Source organism: Camponotus vicinus, unplaced genomic scaffold (assembly GCF_025532165.1).
Source record: "Camponotus vicinus isolate PSW18456_S1 unplaced genomic scaffold, iyCamVici1.0 SCAF_1, whole genome shotgun sequence".
In the NCBI taxonomy this organism is placed as follows: Eukaryota; Metazoa; Arthropoda; class Insecta; order Hymenoptera; family Formicidae; genus Camponotus; species Camponotus vicinus.
In genome coordinates, this window is record NW_028141945.1 from 24815080 (window position 1) to 24834677 (window position 19598).

At 32.1% G+C, this 19598-nt stretch overlaps 2 protein-coding genes across 2 annotated transcripts in view; one reads left to right on the plus strand and one right to left on the minus strand.

Annotated features, from left to right (window-relative positions):
• The window catches only part of LOC145959838 (proto-oncogene tyrosine-protein kinase ROS-like), a 41973-nt gene that overhangs the window by 2310 nt on the left and 20065 nt on the right, over positions 1-19598 (minus strand). The window lies entirely within an intron of this gene.
• On the plus strand, positions 13666-14916 carry LOC145959839 (insulin-like growth factor 1 receptor). The gene is made up of 2 exons (XM_083079032.1): positions 13666-14196; positions 14431-14916. The coding sequence occupies exons 1-2, from the start codon at positions 14095-14097 to the stop codon at positions 14776-14778; spliced, it is 450 nt and encodes a 149-aa protein (XP_082935158.1). The 5' UTR covers positions 13666-14094; the 3' UTR covers positions 14779-14916.

A 19598-nucleotide genomic window follows, 5' to 3' on the forward strand; every position in this document is an offset into this window, starting at 1 on the left:
AGAAACATTGTAGAAACATAAATTAACAATGTTTGTTAGATATTAGCAATACGATATTTATATTTTGGAAACATTGCAATAACATTCTTTCATTTATCTATAAAAAATAATGTAAAATATTAGGTGTATAACTAAGTTCCCGCCGCTCATAATTAAATGGCTCCAGCTGCAAATGTAGTGAAGTTAGGCATTTGTCAATAAAATTGAGTGCGCAAAGATTCATTTTTTGTGAAAGAGATATTTTTTGAATCGATTTAAAATGAAACGTGATAAGTTGTTTTTTCGATATATACTTCTTCACTGCTTTGATTTAAATAAAACTACAGCTGAAGCTCATCGATTGATTTCTGAAACAGTCACGGCTGACCGCTACCAATAACAATTATACTGATTGAATGATGAATTGATGCGAAAAAGGCTAGTAATCGACGTAAAGTGATTCTTTTGCATGACAACGCGTGACCTCATGTTGCAAGAATCGTAAAAGAAACACTATTGGAGCTCTAATGCGAAGTTCTCCCACACCCGCCTATTCTCCAGACTTGGCCCCATCGGATTATCACTTTTTCCTATCAATGCAACACGTGTTCGCCGATACACATTTCTCCAATTACGAAGAAGTCCAAAAATGCATCGATCAATAGATTGTTTAAAAAAACAAGTCGTTCTATCGTCGCGGAATCCAACTTTTGTAAAAAAGATGGGAAAAAGTCATAGAAAACAAAGGATTATATTTTGATTAATACATTGTAGGATGTTGGATTTAGCGGTCGATTGTCGCGCGTGCGGCATCGATCGTTGGTATCGACCAATAATAACGGGACACGCGTTATGCATGCGAGTAGGGATGATACGAGGAGAGACGCTCTCGAGGTAGCAGAGTCAGAGAGTGTGTCGGGTGTGCGAGAAGTAAAAGCGAAAAGACAGAAAGGACGTGTGATAGATATTGAGCGTGAGAGAGTTCCATGAATTTCGGGGCTCGTTTTGTCTCGTATAGCCTGTTATATATATATTTTATACCGGATTTTATTTATTGAATATATTTTAATAAAACAGTATTCTACAATATTAATTCATTTTCTTATTGAAATAAATGCATTTTTCAAGTAAAAAAACGGCGGGAACTTAGTTATACACCTAATATATATACATATGTATATGCGATGATTTTTAACCTTTTTGCGGATAAAGTCAAATGAATTAATAACACAAAAATAATATGAGTCGATTAATATAATTCTAAGCTAAAGGCAGGTATTGCTATTTTTTTAATTAGGATATAGATAACATTTTATATCATCGTTATACAATATATTTTATGATATATTAATATCCCGATAGCAAGATGATACCTAAAGACGTCTTAATGACGTACTATGATGTCATTAAAATATTATTATTTGACGTTATTCTGTTACCTGGGATACACTCATGTACAAATATATTATATTGAATGAATTTTAATATACTTTTTTATTATATTAAGAATAGATAATATTTTATCTAAAATTGTACTTTTTTAACTTTTATTTTTATATGCATTTTTATGTACATATTTTTCACATGCAAATATATGTAATGGATGAATGTAACAGATTTTTAAAATTTTTAAATAAAACTATAATTAATAATAAATGTATAATTAATTTTAATTAATGATTATACATATATTTATACTCCCCATAAAGGAGTATATAGAACATTTAAAATAAAAAAAGTGATTCGTATATGTAAAAGTTTAAAAAATTAAAAAAAATGGCATAAGAGCCAACGCGCGGTAGTTGGAGCGCAGAGAAGTAACAATACTTCTTCCTTTTTTCAATATTAGTTTATTGAAAACTCATATTACAACAACAAAAAGCGAACGTTTCAGATAATCTTTTGATCCTTCCCCAGCGCGATGTTAACAATATATGTATATTACAGATTATATGACGCGTTACATTGTACGAATTTGTTTCTCGACGCGTAGGTGACTGAAACACATAAATAGGATATAACGAAAAGATGACATGAAAGTATGAAACTTCAAAATTGCATATCTCAGGAACGAAGAGAGAGCGCCACAAAATTCAAACGGTGTATTACTTAGGAATGTATCCTCTACAACATATGTGAAAATAAAAATTTTTCGAGCTGTGTGACGTAAAGTAAACATTTACCAATATGTTAAATACAATGTAGTTTTATTTGTGTAAAATCTATTTTTTATTCTTTTTTAAGACATGTTGTATAAACATGTCGAACATGATTCATATATCAAAAGGAAAGTCATGCAATAGGTTAATAAGAGTCAATAAGGATTTATAATCGCTACATTTAGCAAATAATACAAGTAAATGTGTTAACTCTTTTCACTTGTTAAAACAGTTTTGCCTAACGATTTGATTCTTTCACGATAGGTTACTTAACTCTTCTCCAATTTTACCATAACTCCAATTTCTTTCCAAAAATTTTTCGGATATTATTAAAGTTTTAATTTGTACTTCAAGAATAAAAAAGTTAAAAATATTGTTTCTTTACAGTTATTAAATATTAGTCATAGAAATTATATAAATTTTTTTAACTATAATCTTATCAAATTTTTTCTGTCGTTATATTTTTAATACAAATAAATCGTGGATAACATGATAGTATAAACCGACAATTTCTCGATAAGGATATGTGCACATAATTATATATAAATGAATATATGTACAATAAAAATTAATATAAATTCTAGCGTGTTGCGATTGCTATTGCATATATTGTCGATTAAAATATTAACATTATAGTTAATTTAAAGTTTCATTAGACGGATATTCGACTCTTTTTCCCAATATTTAATAGCTCTGTTTCGTTATATAATTATTCTTAGCACAAAGAAATAATGCCAATTTCGTAAATTAATTTCAACAAAATGAAATTTAATATAAATCTTACTATGTATGAATAAATGTTACTATGAATATCTAAATAAATAAAGATATTTTAGAAATTGAAGAAAAATAATAAAAATCTATTCAAGTTCATCATATGTGTATATAAATGTAGGAGAAAGTAAACAGAAAGCCTCATTAATTTAAAAAAATGTTATTTTTAGAAATAGGAATAGTATATATACAGGGTGTTTCATTTTAATCCGACCAGTCGAATATCTCGAAAACCAAGCCCGGGAGAGAAAAATATTTCAGACAAAAGTTATTTGGTTTCGAGGGGGCCATAAGATGGTATCATTGGTTTGATCTTGAAGAGTCATTTGAAGGTCACGTGAAGGTCACTTAAATTTTTTTAAATGGAACACCCTATATATTTTTGCACACTCTTGTAGCTTATCTCGAGAGCTTTCCAAAACACTATCATTAAGTACCTTTTCGTTAAGTACTTTTTGAGTTATGAGGGTTGAAATAATTTCTTAATTTTACATAAACCGTAAAATATCTTGTAAAATATTCACTTTTCGATTATCTTACCTTAATACTTTTATGTACAAAATAATGAGAGGAATCAATTGGTGTAAAAAAAAACACATAGTTGTTTTTAAGAAAAAATATGGAATTGTTAATTGCAAATTACATATTTTTTCTTCAAAACAACTATGTGTTTTCTTTACACCAATTGAGTCCTCTCATTATTTTGTACGTAAAAGTATTAAGATAAGATAATCGAAAAATGAATATTTTACTAGATATTTTACGGTTTATGTAGAATTAAGAAATTATTTCAAGCCTCATAACTCAAAAAGTACTTAACGAAAAGTTATTTAATTATAGTGTTTTGGAAAGCTCTCGATGTCAGCTACAAGAATGTGCAAAAATATATAGGGTATTCCATTTAAGAAATTTAAGGTGACCTTTATGTGACCTTCAAATGATTGTTCAAGGTCAAATCATTGTCACCATCTTATGGCCCCCTTGAAACCAAAGAACTTTTGTCTGAAATATTTTTCTCTCCCGGGCTTGGTTTTCGAGATATTCGACTGGTCGGATTAAAATGAAACACCCTGTATATATATATATATATATATATATATATATATATATATATATATATATATATATATATATATATATATGTCTCTCTCTCTCTCTCTCTATATATATATATATATATATATATATATATATATATATATATATATATATATATATATATATATATATATATATATATATACAGGGTGACCCATTTTAACTTAGGCAGCCAAATAACTCGAAAAATAAGCAAGATAGAGAAAAATGTTTTAGACAAAAGTTGTATGGTTTCGAGGGGGCCATAAGATGGTATCATTGGTTTGACCTTGAAGAGTCATTTGAAGGTCACGTGAAGGTCACTTCAATTTTTTTAAATGAAATACCCTATATATTTTTGTACATTCTTGTAGCTTATTTCGAGAGCTTTCCAAAACACTATAATTAAGTACCTTTCCGTTAAGTACTTTTTGAGTTATGATGCTTGAAATAATTTCTTAATTTTACATAAACCGTAAAATATCTTGTAAAATATTCATTTTTCGATTATCTTACCTCAATACTTTTATGTACAAAATAATGAGAGGAATCAATTGGTGTAAAGAAAACACATAGTTGTTTTTAAGAAAAAATATGGAATTGTTAATTGCAAATTACATATTTTTTCTTCGAAACAACTATGTGTTTTCTTTACACCAATTGATTCCTCTCATTATTTTGTACATAAAACTATTAAGGTAAGGTAATCGAAAAATGAATATTTTACAAGATATTTTACGGTTTATGTAAAATTAAGAAATTATTTCAAGCCTCATAACTCAAAAAGTACTTAACGAAAATGTACTTAATTATAGTGTTTTGGAAAGCTCTCGAGATGAGCTACAAGAATGTACAAAAATATATAGGATGTTCCATTTAAAAAAATTGAAGTGACCTTCACGTGACCTTCAAATGACTCTTCAAGGTCAAACCAATGATACCATCTTATGGCCCCCTCGAAACCATACAACTTTTGTCTAAAACATTTTTCTCTATCTTGCTTATTTTTCGAGTTATTTGGCTGCCTAAGTTAAAATGGGTCATCCTGTATATATATATATATATATATATATATATATATATATATATATATATATATATATAGAGAGAGAGAGAGAGAGAGAGAGAGAGAGAGAGAGAGAGAGACAAAAATAATACAATCAAGTTTTAATATACCGTTTTAATTAAACTTAATTTTATACTACATAATATCCATCTGTAAACAAAATTTTCAAGCTTTATACATCCTTTTTTATGCTACATCGTACGTATTCTTTACTGTTATGTTGAAGTTTTATTTTATTGTTACATATATGAATTATATATGTATAATTAGTGTATATACATATAAGAATAAAATATGTATAATTTATTCTTATACATTTTTAGTTACACCATCAGCTGCAATAACATTCCATTTTTTCTTAATCAAGGGAAAAATATCTCTTACCTGCGTGAAATTTAAATGCGGACACATGGAAACGCAATCTTCCTGAAGGCTGTTTGGAGTAGTATTATCCTTCGGCATAAACGTGATAGTTGCCTTTGTCAAGACTAAACTTTTCAATAAAACGTATAATATCGTTCCAAACATAATTTGCTTTTTCCGTAAATGTTTACACTAAATCAATTTCCGTTTGATCCTCAGTTAGCTGTTTTTCTCGCTCTATTAATTATTTTTGATGTGCTATCGAGTTGATATTAATTCATATATATATTCATTCGATAAATTCCTTAAAACTCAACTTTTAACGAATCGCAAGTTATTATTTTCTAATATGTTTTCAAATTTCTCTTTATGAGAAGTCGATCACAATATATATCTTAGGATTAAATTATTTGGTCACTCTTAATAAGTAAATAGTTTCTATTTTTTTTTTTTTAGGAGAACAGATGACAGTGCGAAATGATACATATTCATTTGATTGTATCGCGAACACAGAAATATAATTATTATCAGCTTTCCTTTTTAATTTTTTTTAATATTATAATAGAAAAGCAATCGTTAAAAAGATAATCGCAATCAAATTACAAACGATCAAAGAAATTATAGAATTACCGATATTGTAACATTTGCATCCACATTCAAGCTCGCAGTGTAATCGAATTCACTCAGACATTTGCTATATCTTTGGTTTTATTAAAAATGTAATTGTGACAATTCGTTCATATGTATTACGTATGCTTTCTAAAATCCACTATTCGTACACAATTACTTTGTGTATTTATACAATGCAGTTTAAATCAAGCGTTGCGTAACGCGGTAACGCGGTTTTTTGGCTAGCGGTCACAATAGTAACTGACTTCGAATGATCAATCTGATCATTCGTATAAATACTCATGAGTATAAATACTTATGTGTTACCACGTTTTATTAGCTGCCTTTCGTAATTTATTTTTCTCACAGTATTAATATCAAATGGACAGTTAACCTTTTAACTACGGCTGTTGTCAATGGCTGACGACGTTTTATAAAACATGGCTATCGTCAATAAACAACTTTAAGATATGCCGTGGTGCGGGGATTGCTTATTGACAATTCCATTAGTCCCGTTAGTTTTTTCTTGCGTTGTGTTATCTCGAGTCGACAGTTATTTATTTTATTCATTAATAATTCATTTAATTTATTTATTTTACGAATATATATCCATAGTTAAAATGTTAAATAGTATTGGCAATCTTCTTCGCGCATACATAATTTATCATACCGAGATAAGTTTTGGTAATGTAGAATCACCTAACGATGTTAATTTTTCATTTAATACAAATCATCAAACAATACACTTAGAAATAAATATTTCGAATACAAAGGTTCCAGCCAGCGAATAAGAAGCAGAATTTCTCCTTCCTAGTATATAATATGATTTGAGCAAACATAATATCATGTTCCACGTACTGATTGTTATTTTATAATGTGTGTATTATAAAATTCAAATGAAAAAAAAAATAAAATAAAAAAAACATTAAAAATAACTCAAATTGATATAAGACAAAGTCGCTTAGGACCGCGGCGTAGGGTGACGGTACATAATGACAAATTAAATAAATAATTCAAAAACAGACCTCGAATGTTAATGAGCAAATTCAATAAAGAAAAAATGTCTATCAAAAAATTTTTCAAATAGTAAAAAGCTAATGGACAAACGCACGTTTCGATTTTCTACAGAAAATTTTCCTTTTCAATGTCGAAAAAAAAAATTACAAAGATAAACGCTGTAGGCTAAAGAAGGTCAGAGGGACCTTAAGAACGGTTACAAATTGTTTAAAAAACGCAAGAACAATGGTCGATATTAAACTCGGTCAAAAACGCATATACAGGGTGACCCATTTTAACTTAGGCAGCCAAATAACTCGAAAAATAAGCAAGATAGAGAAAAATGTTTTAGACAAAAGTTGTATGGTTTCGAGGGGGCCATAAGATGGTATCATTGGTTTGACCTTGAAGAGTCATTTGAAGGTCACGTGAAGGTCACTTCAATTTTTTTAAATGGAACATCCTATATATTTTTGTACATTCTTGTAGCTCATCTCGAGAGCTTTCCAAAACACTATAATTAAGTACATTTTTGTTAAGTACTTTTTGAGTTATGAGGCTTGAAGTAATTTCTTAATTTTACATAAACCGTAAAATATCTTGTAAAATATTCATTTTTCGATTACCTTACCTTAATAGTTTTATGTACAAAATAATGAGAGGAATCAATTGGTGTAAAGAAAACACATAGTTGTTTCGAAGAAAAAATATGTAATTTGCAATTAACAATTCCATATTTTTTCTTAAAAACAACTATGTGTTTTCTTTACACCAATTGATTCCTCTCATTATTTTGTACATAAAAGTATTAAGGTAAGATAATCGAAAAATGAATATTTTACAAGATATTTTACGGTTTATGTAAAATTAAGAAATTATTTCAAGCATCATAACTCAAAAAGTACTTAACGGAAAGGTACTTAATTATAGTGTTTTGGAAAGCTCTCGAAATAAGCTACAAGAATGTACAAAAATATATAGGATATTCCATTTAAAAAATTGAAGTGACCTTCAGGTGACCTTCAAATGACTCTTCAAGGTCAAACCAATGATACCATCTTATGGCCCCCTCGAAACCATACAACTTTTGTCTAAAACATTTTTCTCTATCTTGCTTATTTTTCGAGTTATTTGGCTGCCTAAGTTAAAATGGGTCACCCTGTATAAGAAAAAATTAATAAAATTTACAAAATTTAAAGGCTATAAAATGTTGTAAAGAGAGCACAGCTTACCTCGCTATCAAACTTTAAAACGCTAAAGAAATCGGAGAGAGAAAGCGTCTGGTTTTAATCCCTCGATGAATCCGTCCGAAAATAAAAATTCAAAGTTGTCCACAGAAATAAAAGTCGACAATTTAAAAAATCTTTTTGAAACAGCAATCCATATAGATGAAAATTCAGATAGAAAAATATAAATCGCAGTAAAAATACGTACAGGCCTATAAGCAAGAATCAGGTCGAAAAAGCCAAGACGAAAATGATAAAAGGATGTGATAACAAAGGAGGTCGAGACAAGACTGGATGTAAGAGAAGAAGGAAGCAAAGGAAAGGAGTAAGGAATGAAACCGAAAAAGAACAAAGAGAGGGAAAAAAGGAAAAATGACGTAAAATTAGGAAGAAGATGGCATAGGAGCGGGAGGTTTTGAACCAGGAAGACATTTATTAATAATAGGGAAATAGAAATCATCTAGCAAGGAAGTATCGCTTTGGATGTTTAAACCATTTTTTTGTTGGTAAATATGCAACATTTCAGACACAAGCCTTTTTTTATAAGAAGGTTCTTGGTCTAGTATTGTCATATCTTCCCAATTGAAATTATGTCCCAATCTATTGACACTACTGTAAGGTTCTCTAACGATTTGTTAATATTCACACGGTGTTCTTTTAATCTGGTAATTAAACGCCTATCTGTCTGCCCTACATACGAAGCATTACAATCATTACAAGCAATCTTATAAATAACATTCGATTGATTAAATTTAGGCAGTGGATCTTTGTGTAATTTAAGGGGGGAAGACCCTCCAGACAACAGGTTTTTCAATAATTTTTTACAAAAAACTGAGAGTATTTATTACATTGAATGAAATTACATATTGACATTGATGTTCAAATGTATACACACAAATTTTTTTATAAGAAAAAAAAACAAAATGGCGGCGCTACAGCTGCTCAAACTTGGCTCCTTCAATTTGCGCTGTGGAATGCCCAGCCCCTTGTAGTCAACTGAAATCAACCAATCAAAAGTTTTTCATTAAAATAAGTTATTTCGCTTTGTATGTACCTATTTTTAACGAAAAAAAAAATGAAAAATTACACTTTTTTTTTATAAACAAATTGTTAAAAACAATATTTTTAGTAATAATTATTACTAAAAATATTGTTTTTAACAATTTGTTTATAAAAAGAAAAGTGTAATTTTTTTCTTTTTGTGTTCAAATTTTCATTTTTTTTTTTTTCGTTAAAAATAGGTACATACAAAGCGAAATAACTTATTTTAATGAAAAACTTTTGATTAGTTGATTTCAGTTGACTACAAGGGGCTGGGCATTCCACAGCGCAAATTGAAGGAGCCAAGTTTGAACAGCTGTAGCGCCGCCATTTTATTTTTTTTTCTTATAAAAAAATTTGTGTGTATACATTTGAACATCAATGTCAATATGTAATTTCATTCAATGTAATAAATACTCTCAGTTTTTTGTAAAAAATTATTGAAAAACCTGTTGTCTGGAGGGTCTTCCCCCCTTAATAAGCCCATTTAATTTGTTATTAATTGTAAATGTTAATCTAAGACCGCTGTTATGTAAAGCCGTATAGGACCTTCTAGGAATGCCTTCAATGAACGGAATGACAAATAAACGTGAATTATGGGATGGAGGGGAAGTGGAAGGTGAGCAGCGATTGTTATTAGAAATAAGAAATTTAAGCGGAGAATAATTCTATGTATGAAAGGAATAGGATAAAAATTTTCAAGAAGGATGTTAATGATATAAGAAAGGTTTTTTTCGTGAAATTTCGGATGGGAAAGATGGAAGACTTTATCCACAAGACCCATGACAATGCCAATCTTATGGGCAATGGGATGGTAGGAAAAGAAATTAAGAAATCTTCCCGAGAAAGTAGGTTTACGAAACCAATCAAATTCTAAACGATTTTCATTCACAATAAGTGATGTCTCCAAAAAATTAATAGTATTATTGTCTGACAATTCTATCGTAAATTGTAATCTTTTATGAACAGAATTAAGAACTTTCAAAATGGAAAAGAAATGTAAAGAAGGAGTCGCCAATATGATATTGTCGACATATTTAAAATAAAAAGGAGTGACTGGAAGAGAGGAAATGGCTCTATCTTCACATTGAAATGTTTTATATAATAAATTTTGATGTGTTTTGTACACGTAAGAATTAAAAAAAAATTTTTGTACAAGTGGAAATTGTTAGCTGCCTTTGTGATGCAACTTTAAAAAGTCCTATAACTAAAAAGTTTTAAGACGTTACTAAATGTACAATTTTTAAAAAATTATAACAAGACCAAGAAAATCGCCAATTAAAAATCGAAAAGTCTTGAAAAAGAGAAATGAAAATGATCAACCAAGGAGGGAGTGTTGTAAATTTAAAATAATTGTCTTACATTAGTCTCAGGAAAACTTTACTGATGTTACGTTCAGATTTAAGGAAGGATAAGAACGTTGAAAGAACGTTGTTGTGCTACGTGAGACATGACATGTGAGGTACCGCCGTGAGAAATTTGAGGATTCTCAAATCGTCGGAGTTCGCCAGTGGAGGATTGTAGTATAGCATTTTTATTATAGATTCTGTTTTTATTATATGTTATGGAATACAATATACAGGGTGTCTGAAAACTTTTCGCAGTTCCGAAATGTGAAGGTGGAAGGAGCGATGAGTGTGTAGGCGCGCGACGAAAGCTCCTCCCCTTTCCAATCACCACTTCGTCGTGCGCCGCCATTATGTTACAATGAGACCACCTTCGCCGCTGCACTTCTAGCTACGCGCATTGGCCGATCTTCTTTTATTAATTATTCGTTAATTATTGCGAATATCGCAAAACAATAGAAGATTTTCCTTCTTAATTAGAGCCAATCTATCTTCACACTTCGGAACTGCGAAATGTTTTCGGACATCTTGTATAACTACCGATCGAGCATAAAAATAACGTTAGATTCAGCCTTGCTCTGTCTCGACCGATGATCCCCGCACTCTTGTAACACCCGCGAGATAAAATACATGAACAATTCCGTTGAGTAATGTCCAACTTACAACAAGTTAGTAAATAATAATAAATAATTTTATTATACAGGGTGTCCCGAAACTAACGCTTGATATTTTAAAGGCAGATTCTCTGGCTAATTTAAAAACGATTTTTCCTCAGCGAAAATGTCGCGGCACTAAAAGTTTTTGAGTTATAAACGATTGAAAATAAAGGGTTTTTCGCAAACTAAGGCTTATGGGAATAAAATATTAATAAAGTCACATTCTTTAGTTAATTTTAGATAGAGTTTACTTTAATAGAATTTTAATTTAAGGCTTAGTTAGAAAGATACATGATGACAAAAATTGGGAATATGCAAAAAATAATGATCTCCCTCGACATTTTCGCTGAGGAAAAATCGTTTTTAAATTGGCCAGAGAATCTGCCTTTAAAATATCAAGCGTTAGTTTCGGGACACCCTGTATTTCTAGTTTCATTCTACGTAATTAAAGTTTTTGCAAAATTTTATACACATTCTTTTTTAATAAGTACGCATAATAAATATGTAGTAACAGTATATAATATTTTCAAAACTATTATATAAAGTATTCTGCAGTTTATTATCGTGCAATTTATTAAATATGAGATAAATCTAAATTCTACATATAATTTAAATATTATTTAAGCTAAAAAAATTTAAGCTAAATAAATTTAAGTTTGTTTCAACTCCTTACATAACTTAATTCTATGAAATGTTATACAAATATCATTTTAAAATAATGTTATAATTGATACTACAATGTTTTTCTTAATACTTTTAATTATTTAAATATTAAGACTGTAGATAGTCATAAATACTCCTTAATAAATCTTCAATTATAGATAAGGATTTATTTAATAATATCTATAAAAAAATTATACTACAGGATACTATCGTGTTAATTATGATCCCGAAAACTGATGAAAGAATTGCAAAATATTTGAACTCTAGAGAATATACGAAAGTACATGTTCTCAATCGTGCCAAAATCATCAATGTATTTCAATTTTTGATAGCACTTTCACTCGATTCTTCCACATTTTAGAATTTAACGAATTATGTTGTACGAAAGATAAATTATATAGCATGGTATCCATGATTAAAGCTTTTGAACATATGTCAAGCATCTTTCCACTTCCAGATGAAAAAGTTAAAAATATTACGGTACATAAATTTGACCAATAAAAATTTTTTTAGATGATGTGAGATATTTCAAAAAAATAAAAACTATATAGCTAAGAAAATTTAATTATGTTTTCTTATAATATTATTCAAACTAAAAATAGAAACTTTAGGAAAAGTTTTCATCTAACAAAATTTTATATTATGGAGAGATTGTAAAAAATTTCAATTATTATCTATTAATTTATCAATATTATTTTTTCATGTTTTAATATGCCTTTCTAATAAAATTTAAATTCATATAATTACAATGTATTTATCAAAATTTTTTCAGAACTTATTTTATAATGTTATATTTCATTCATTATTAAATCATTGCGCATTTTTTAAAATAATATTATTATTTATTATATTAACTTTTTCGTCATTTAATATATTCTGCGATTCAAAAAATTAGAAATTAGAATAATTTTAAAAAAAAGTTTTACGCAAATCGGCATAAATGGTCTTTAGATCGAAATAAGATATAAAATCTTGGAGTGCCCGAGTAGTTTATATCTCGAATAAAATAGTTATAGCTGCCCGTTGCAAATTACATACTTTTTTCCTTAAAAACAATTGTGTTCTTATTATACTAATTGATTCTTCTCATTGTTATATCCATAAAAGTATTGAGGTAAGATCATCGAAAAATGAATATTTTATAGTTAAAATAAAATTAAGAAATGAATATTTTATAGTCAAAATAAAAATAAAAAATTATTTCAAGTCTCATAACTCGAAAAGTACTTAATTAAAAAATATTATATATACATATATGAGAGAGAGAGGTCATACAAAACTCATTAAAAATTTATTTAATATACATAAGCGTCTTGCTATACAGCACTGGTGCTACCGCCATTTTGTGCACATAGCACGGAACAGAACCAGAAATTGTGCATCTTATATGTTACCCTTTGAGAACATTCGTGCACCTTGGCTTCGTAGTTTAGGTGCACGTTTTTAAGGTCCACAGAGGGCGTATCGCTTTCACGGATCATCTAAAAGCGGGCCATGACACCTCTCATTCTTCTCTCTGGTATCTTCGAGAAATCGCGAGGACCATTTCCAGAGAAAGATAGGGATGTATGTGGGAGGAGGTCGGACGTGTCTTTACGCCCATTTGATCAACGAGCGACAGAATCCATCCGTGGCAACGGCATTGACGCATATCCTGTGGAGAGAGCATTCACACATTTTTCAGCCTAACGAATAATTGCTAGAAAACAATATTCGCAGACTAGAAAAATATGTGAGGCGCAAGTGGCTGGATCGGGAATCGAACCCGAGTCTTTCGCTTTCCGGGCAACTGCTCTAGACCACTGAGCTATCCAGACCTCACATCTAATGCTGCTTTTTAACACAGATATGCGACTCCAGAGCGATGTTGGTATCTCACTCGATGGATGCAATGCCGATTGCCACGGAGGATTCCTGAAAGGTCGTTCGCTGACCAAATAAGTGCCGATGGAGGTATTCGCGTACATGCTGGCTTCCGACTGGCCTTCCGTATGAAACGGCACCGACGAGCACAACGCCGTAGAGTGACCACATCCCCCAAGATCCCTCTAGTATATACTAAAATCCCCACTGTACCAAATAGCAGTGGCGGATGGACCCTAAGATAGGGCCGGGGCAGGCCTCCAGAGAAAGATAGGGATGTATGTGGGAGGAGGTCGGACGTGTCTTTACGCCCATGTCATCAAAATTGGAGATTTTGGTCTAGCTAAAGATATCTACAAGGATGATTATTATCGCAAGGTAAATATAATTATTTAAAAAATTAATTATTAAAAAAGCGAGTTCTTTTGAAAATGCTTTTCATTTTTTATCATAATAATATTGTACATTTTCTTTTTGAATAATATTAAATATAAATAAATTATTTTCATTTATATAAAGCAAGAGATAAATGAACATTTTTCATTTTGTATATATTCTAAAAATGAACAATTTGAATCGGAAAATTAGGTTTTAGTTTAAATCATGTTTCAGAAAGGAGGTCAGTTTCCTGTTCGTTGGATGGCACTGGAATCTTTGGTGATCGGAATATTTACTTCTCTAAGCGATGTTTGGTCATTTGGGGTATTAATGTGGGAAATTACATCATTGGGTAAACAACCTTACACTGCCAAGACTAATGAAGAAGTGATAAATTATGTACGTGCTGGAGGCAGGTTGCCGATGACTCTTAACTGTCCGTCAACGTTGTTCGACCAGTTGATGCTGCGTTGCTGGAGTGCAGGAAATGCCAGACCAAATTTCAAATTTTGTCTGAAAAATATTATAGCATTAAGAAAGAACATAGAAGATGCCTCACTAAGTTCAGTCGATGTTATTTAGTCGATATAATGTTCATATAGTATTAATGTTATCTTATTTTCCAAACAACCCAATAAATCTTAATGTAGGAAAATATTTCCAGATAATTGATTCTGTTATTTTCGAGTTTAATCTTAATGTGTTAGATTTATCATTGAAAGTAAAAGAAATTTTGTAATCTTACCTTCCATAAAATCTTGATTATTAAAAAATATCACATCCATTTTTACGACTGTAAACAACATGATACTGACGTTAATTTGTATTATATTAGGGACTTGAATAAGTTCTCGCTGTTTCCCGACAGATGGTGTTATCTTAGCCTTTTTGCATCAGGTAATACTACAGCCAACTTCATCGTGAAGCTCCACCATTAGGCTCGAAATGACAGTATATGTTATTCCGCCAAAGTGTAAATAACATATTTTTTCATAGCGTTAAACATGTCGAATTTCGTGCCAAAAAAATAGTATTTGCGGGGAATTTTACTGCATTACTTTTTTCAAAAAAAATCTGCATCTGAAGCACATAGAATTCTTGCGGAGACTTACGGCGACCATGCTCTGTCGGAAACAACATGCAGAGATTGGTTTAGACGCTTTAAAAATAATGATTTTGATGTTGAAGATAAAGAACGCTCTGGCGCACCGAAAAAGTTTGAAGACGAAGAATTGGAAGCATTACTCGATGAAGATCCAAGTCAGACGCAAAATAATCTTGCAGAATCATTAGGAGTTGATCACACAACAGTTGCCAAACGTTTAAAAGCATTAGGAATGATTCAAAAGCAAGGAAATTGGGTGCCGTACGAATTGAAGCCGAGAGACGTCGAACGGCGTTTTTTCACATGTGAACAGCTGCTCCAACGGCAGAAAAGGAAAGGTTTTTTGCATCGTATCGTGACTGGCGATGAAAAGTGGATACACTACGATAACCCGAAGCGTAGAAAATCGTGGGGTAAGCCCGGCCATGCATCAACATCGACGGCAAAGCCGAATATCCATGGTTCCAAGCTCATGCTCAGTATTTGGTGGGATCAGCTGGGTGTAGTATATTATGAGCTCCTCAAACCTAACGAAACCATCACGGGAGATCGCTATCGACTACAATTGATGCGATTGAGCCGAGCGTTGAAGGAAAAACGGCCTCAATACGAGGAAAGACACGACAAAGTAATTTTGCAGCATGACAACGCTCGGCCACATGTTGCAAAACCGGTCAAAACCTACTTGGAAACGCTCAAATGGGAAGTCCTACCCCACCCGCCATATTCACCGGACATTGCTCCTTCCGATTACCACTTGTTCCGATCGATGACTCATGGCCTGGCTGAGCAGCACTTCCATTCTTATGAAGATGCCAAAAAATGGGTCGATTCGTGGATAAGCTCAAAAGATGAGTCGTTCTTTCGACATGGTATTCGTATGCTGCCAGAAAGATGGGAGAAAGTAGTGGCTAGCGATGGACAATACTTTCAATGACATGTTCTTTACTAATTTTTTAAAATAAAGCATTCATTTTCACGAAAAAGCAGCGGGAACTTATTCAAGTCCCTAATATATATATATATATATATATATATATATATATATATATATATATATACAGGGTGAGCCATTTTAATTAACGCACGCAATTATTTCGGAAACAAAGCATTTTAGAGAAAAATGTTTAAGACAAAAGTTTTATGGTTTCGAGGGGGCCATAAGATGGTATCATTGGTTTGACCTTGAAGAGTTATTTGAAGGTCACATGAAGGTCACCTTCAATTTCTTAAATAGAATCTACTATTTTTCATTGCATATTCTTGTAGCTTATCTCGAGAGCTTTCCAAAACACTATAATTAAGTACCTTTTCGTTAAGTACTTTTTGAGTTATGAGGCTTGAAATAATTTCTTAATTTTACATAAACCGTAAAATATCTTGTAAAATATTCATTTTTCGATTATCTTACCTTAATACTTTTACGTACAAAATAATGAGAGGAATCAACTGGTGTAAAGAAAACACATAGTTGTTTTTAAGAAAAAATATGGAATTGTTAATTGCAAATTACATATTTTTTCTTCAAAACAACTATGTGTTTTTTTTACACCAGTTGATTCCTCTCATTATTTTGTACGTAAAAGTATTAAGGTAAGATAATCGAAAAATGAATATTTTACAAGATATTTTACGGTTTATGTAAAATAAAGAAATTATTTCAAGCCTCATAACTCAAAAAGTACTTAACGAAATGGTACTTAATTATAGTGTTTTGGAAAGCTATCGAGATAAGCTACAAGAATATGCAATGACAAATAGTAGGTTCCATTTAAGAAATTGAAGGTGACCTTCATGTGACCTTCAAATAACTCTTCAAGGTCAAACCAATGATACCATTTTATGGCCCCCTCGAAACCAAACAACTTTTGTCTGAAACATTTTTCTCTAAAATGCTTTGTTTCCGAAATAATTGCGTGCGTTAATTAAAATGGCTCACCCTGTATATATATGTGTATATATATACAGGGAGTCATGGAAATTTTAGCCCATACGAAGTAAGGAGATAGATTGGCTCAAATTAAGAAGGAAGGACTTGTACTGTTTTGTGATATTCGCAATAATTAACGAAAAATTAAATAAACAATATCGGCCAATCTGCGTGAGTAGAAGCGCGCGGCGACGAGAGTCATCCCACTGTAATCTTATACTAGGCGCGCGGCGAAGCGATGGACGGATCGCTCTCCGAGACATGATGATGGCGTGCGATATATCGCAATACCGCGCCGAAAAATGACCCGTCCTTTTAGTGGCGAGAAAATGATGCGCTATCATTTCCACAACACCTTGCGGTAGATAGCATGGTGCGCTTTTTTTATAGTGGTTTCCCCCATAGGCCTATTCCACTCTCAATTTAAATATTTGTGAAAATTGTTCAAAATTTTACTGTACGCTGAATGTATTGTAAATATAAAAAATTGATGATGACAGTACCTTCACAAAAATTGATCCGTGGTTGAAAATCCCTCGATAAAATGTGTTGCACACGTTGGTAATGATACGGACGTAATCCATTACACGTAAAGCGTGATGTACTGCGTATCGCGAAAAATCAAATTCGTGTGCCACATGACGCACGCTAGTTCCAGGATTTTCATAAAATGCTTCAAGAATCCTTTCTTCATCTCGTACACGAAGACTGCTGGACCGGTTATCCCGATATTATGCACGACACCCAGTTTCACATAATTATTGCACAACAAGTAATATTGTACGTCCACTTAATTTTCGTGCACGCCCGGGAAATCATTCCACGTAAATTGCGGCCGCGCGATAAGTATTTTCTCCCGCTAACCCGTATGCCACAATCATATCCGTATATTCCTGCAGAGTACACTTCATTTTCACTGTTAATTTACTACGCGAACACATGATTTTTACTAAAACTGTCTCAGCTCTCGCAGGCTGTTGCCAGAGTGCATACGCCAGCAGCATGCAACTACAGCTGAGCGGACATGGAGATGGAGTGTAATCATAATGCGCAGGCGCCGAGCTCACACGTACGCTTACACTCGCATGTCCGCTCAGCTGTAGTTGCGTGCTGCTGGCGTATGCACTCTGGCAACAGCCTGCGAGAGCTCAGACGGTTTTAGTAAAAATCTTATGTTCGCGTAGTAAATTAATAGTGACAATGAAGTGTATTCTGCAGGAATATACGGGCTAGCGGGAGAAAATACTTATCGCGCGGCCGTAATTTACGTGGAATGATTTTCCGGGCGTGCACGAGAGCCAAGTGAACGTACAGTTTTACGAGTTGTGCAATAATTATGTGAAATTGGGTATCGTGCATAATATCGGGATAACCGGTCCAGCAGTGCGTCTTCGTGTACGAAATGAAGAAAGGATTCTGGAAGCATTTTATGAAAATCCTGGAACTAGCGTGCGTCATGTGGCACACGAATTTGATTTTTCGCGATACGCCGTACATCACGCTTTACGTGTAATGGATTACGTCCGTATCATTACCAACGTGTGCAACACATTTTATCGAGGGATTTTCAACCACGGATCAATTTTTGCGAAGGTACTATCATCAATTTTTTATATTTACGATACATTCAGCGTACAGTAAAATTTTGAACAATTTTCACAAATATTTAAATTGAGAGTGGAATAGGCCTATGGGGGAAACCACCATAAAAAAAGCGCACCATGCTATCTACCGCAAGGTGGTGTGGAAATGATAGCGCATAATTTTCTCGCCACTAATAGGACGGGTCATTTTTCGGCGCGGTATTGCAATATATCGCACGCCATCATCATGTCTCGGAGAGCGATCCGCCCATCGCTTCGCCGCGCGCCTAGTATAAGATTACAGTGGGACGACTCTCGTCGCCGCGCGCTTCTACTCACGCAGATTGGCCGATATTCTTTATTTAATTTTTCGTTAATTATTACGAATATCACAAAACAGTACAAGTCCTTCCTTCTTAATTTGAGCCAATCTACCTCCTTACTTCGTATGGGCTAAAATTTCACTGACACCCTGTATACAGGGTGTTTCATTTTAATCCGACCAGTCGAATATCTCGAAAACCAAGCCCGGGAGAGAAAAATATTTCAGACAAAAGTTGTTTGGTTTCGAGGGGGCCATAAGATGGTGACAATGATTTGACCTTGAACAGTCATTTGAAGGTCACATAAAGGTCACCTTCAATTTCTTAAATGGAATACCCTATATATTTTTGCACATTCTCGTAGCTGACATCGAGAGCTTTCCAAAACACTATAATTAAGTACCTTTTCGTTAAGTATTTTTTGAGTTATGAAGCTTGAAATAATTTCTTAATTCTACATA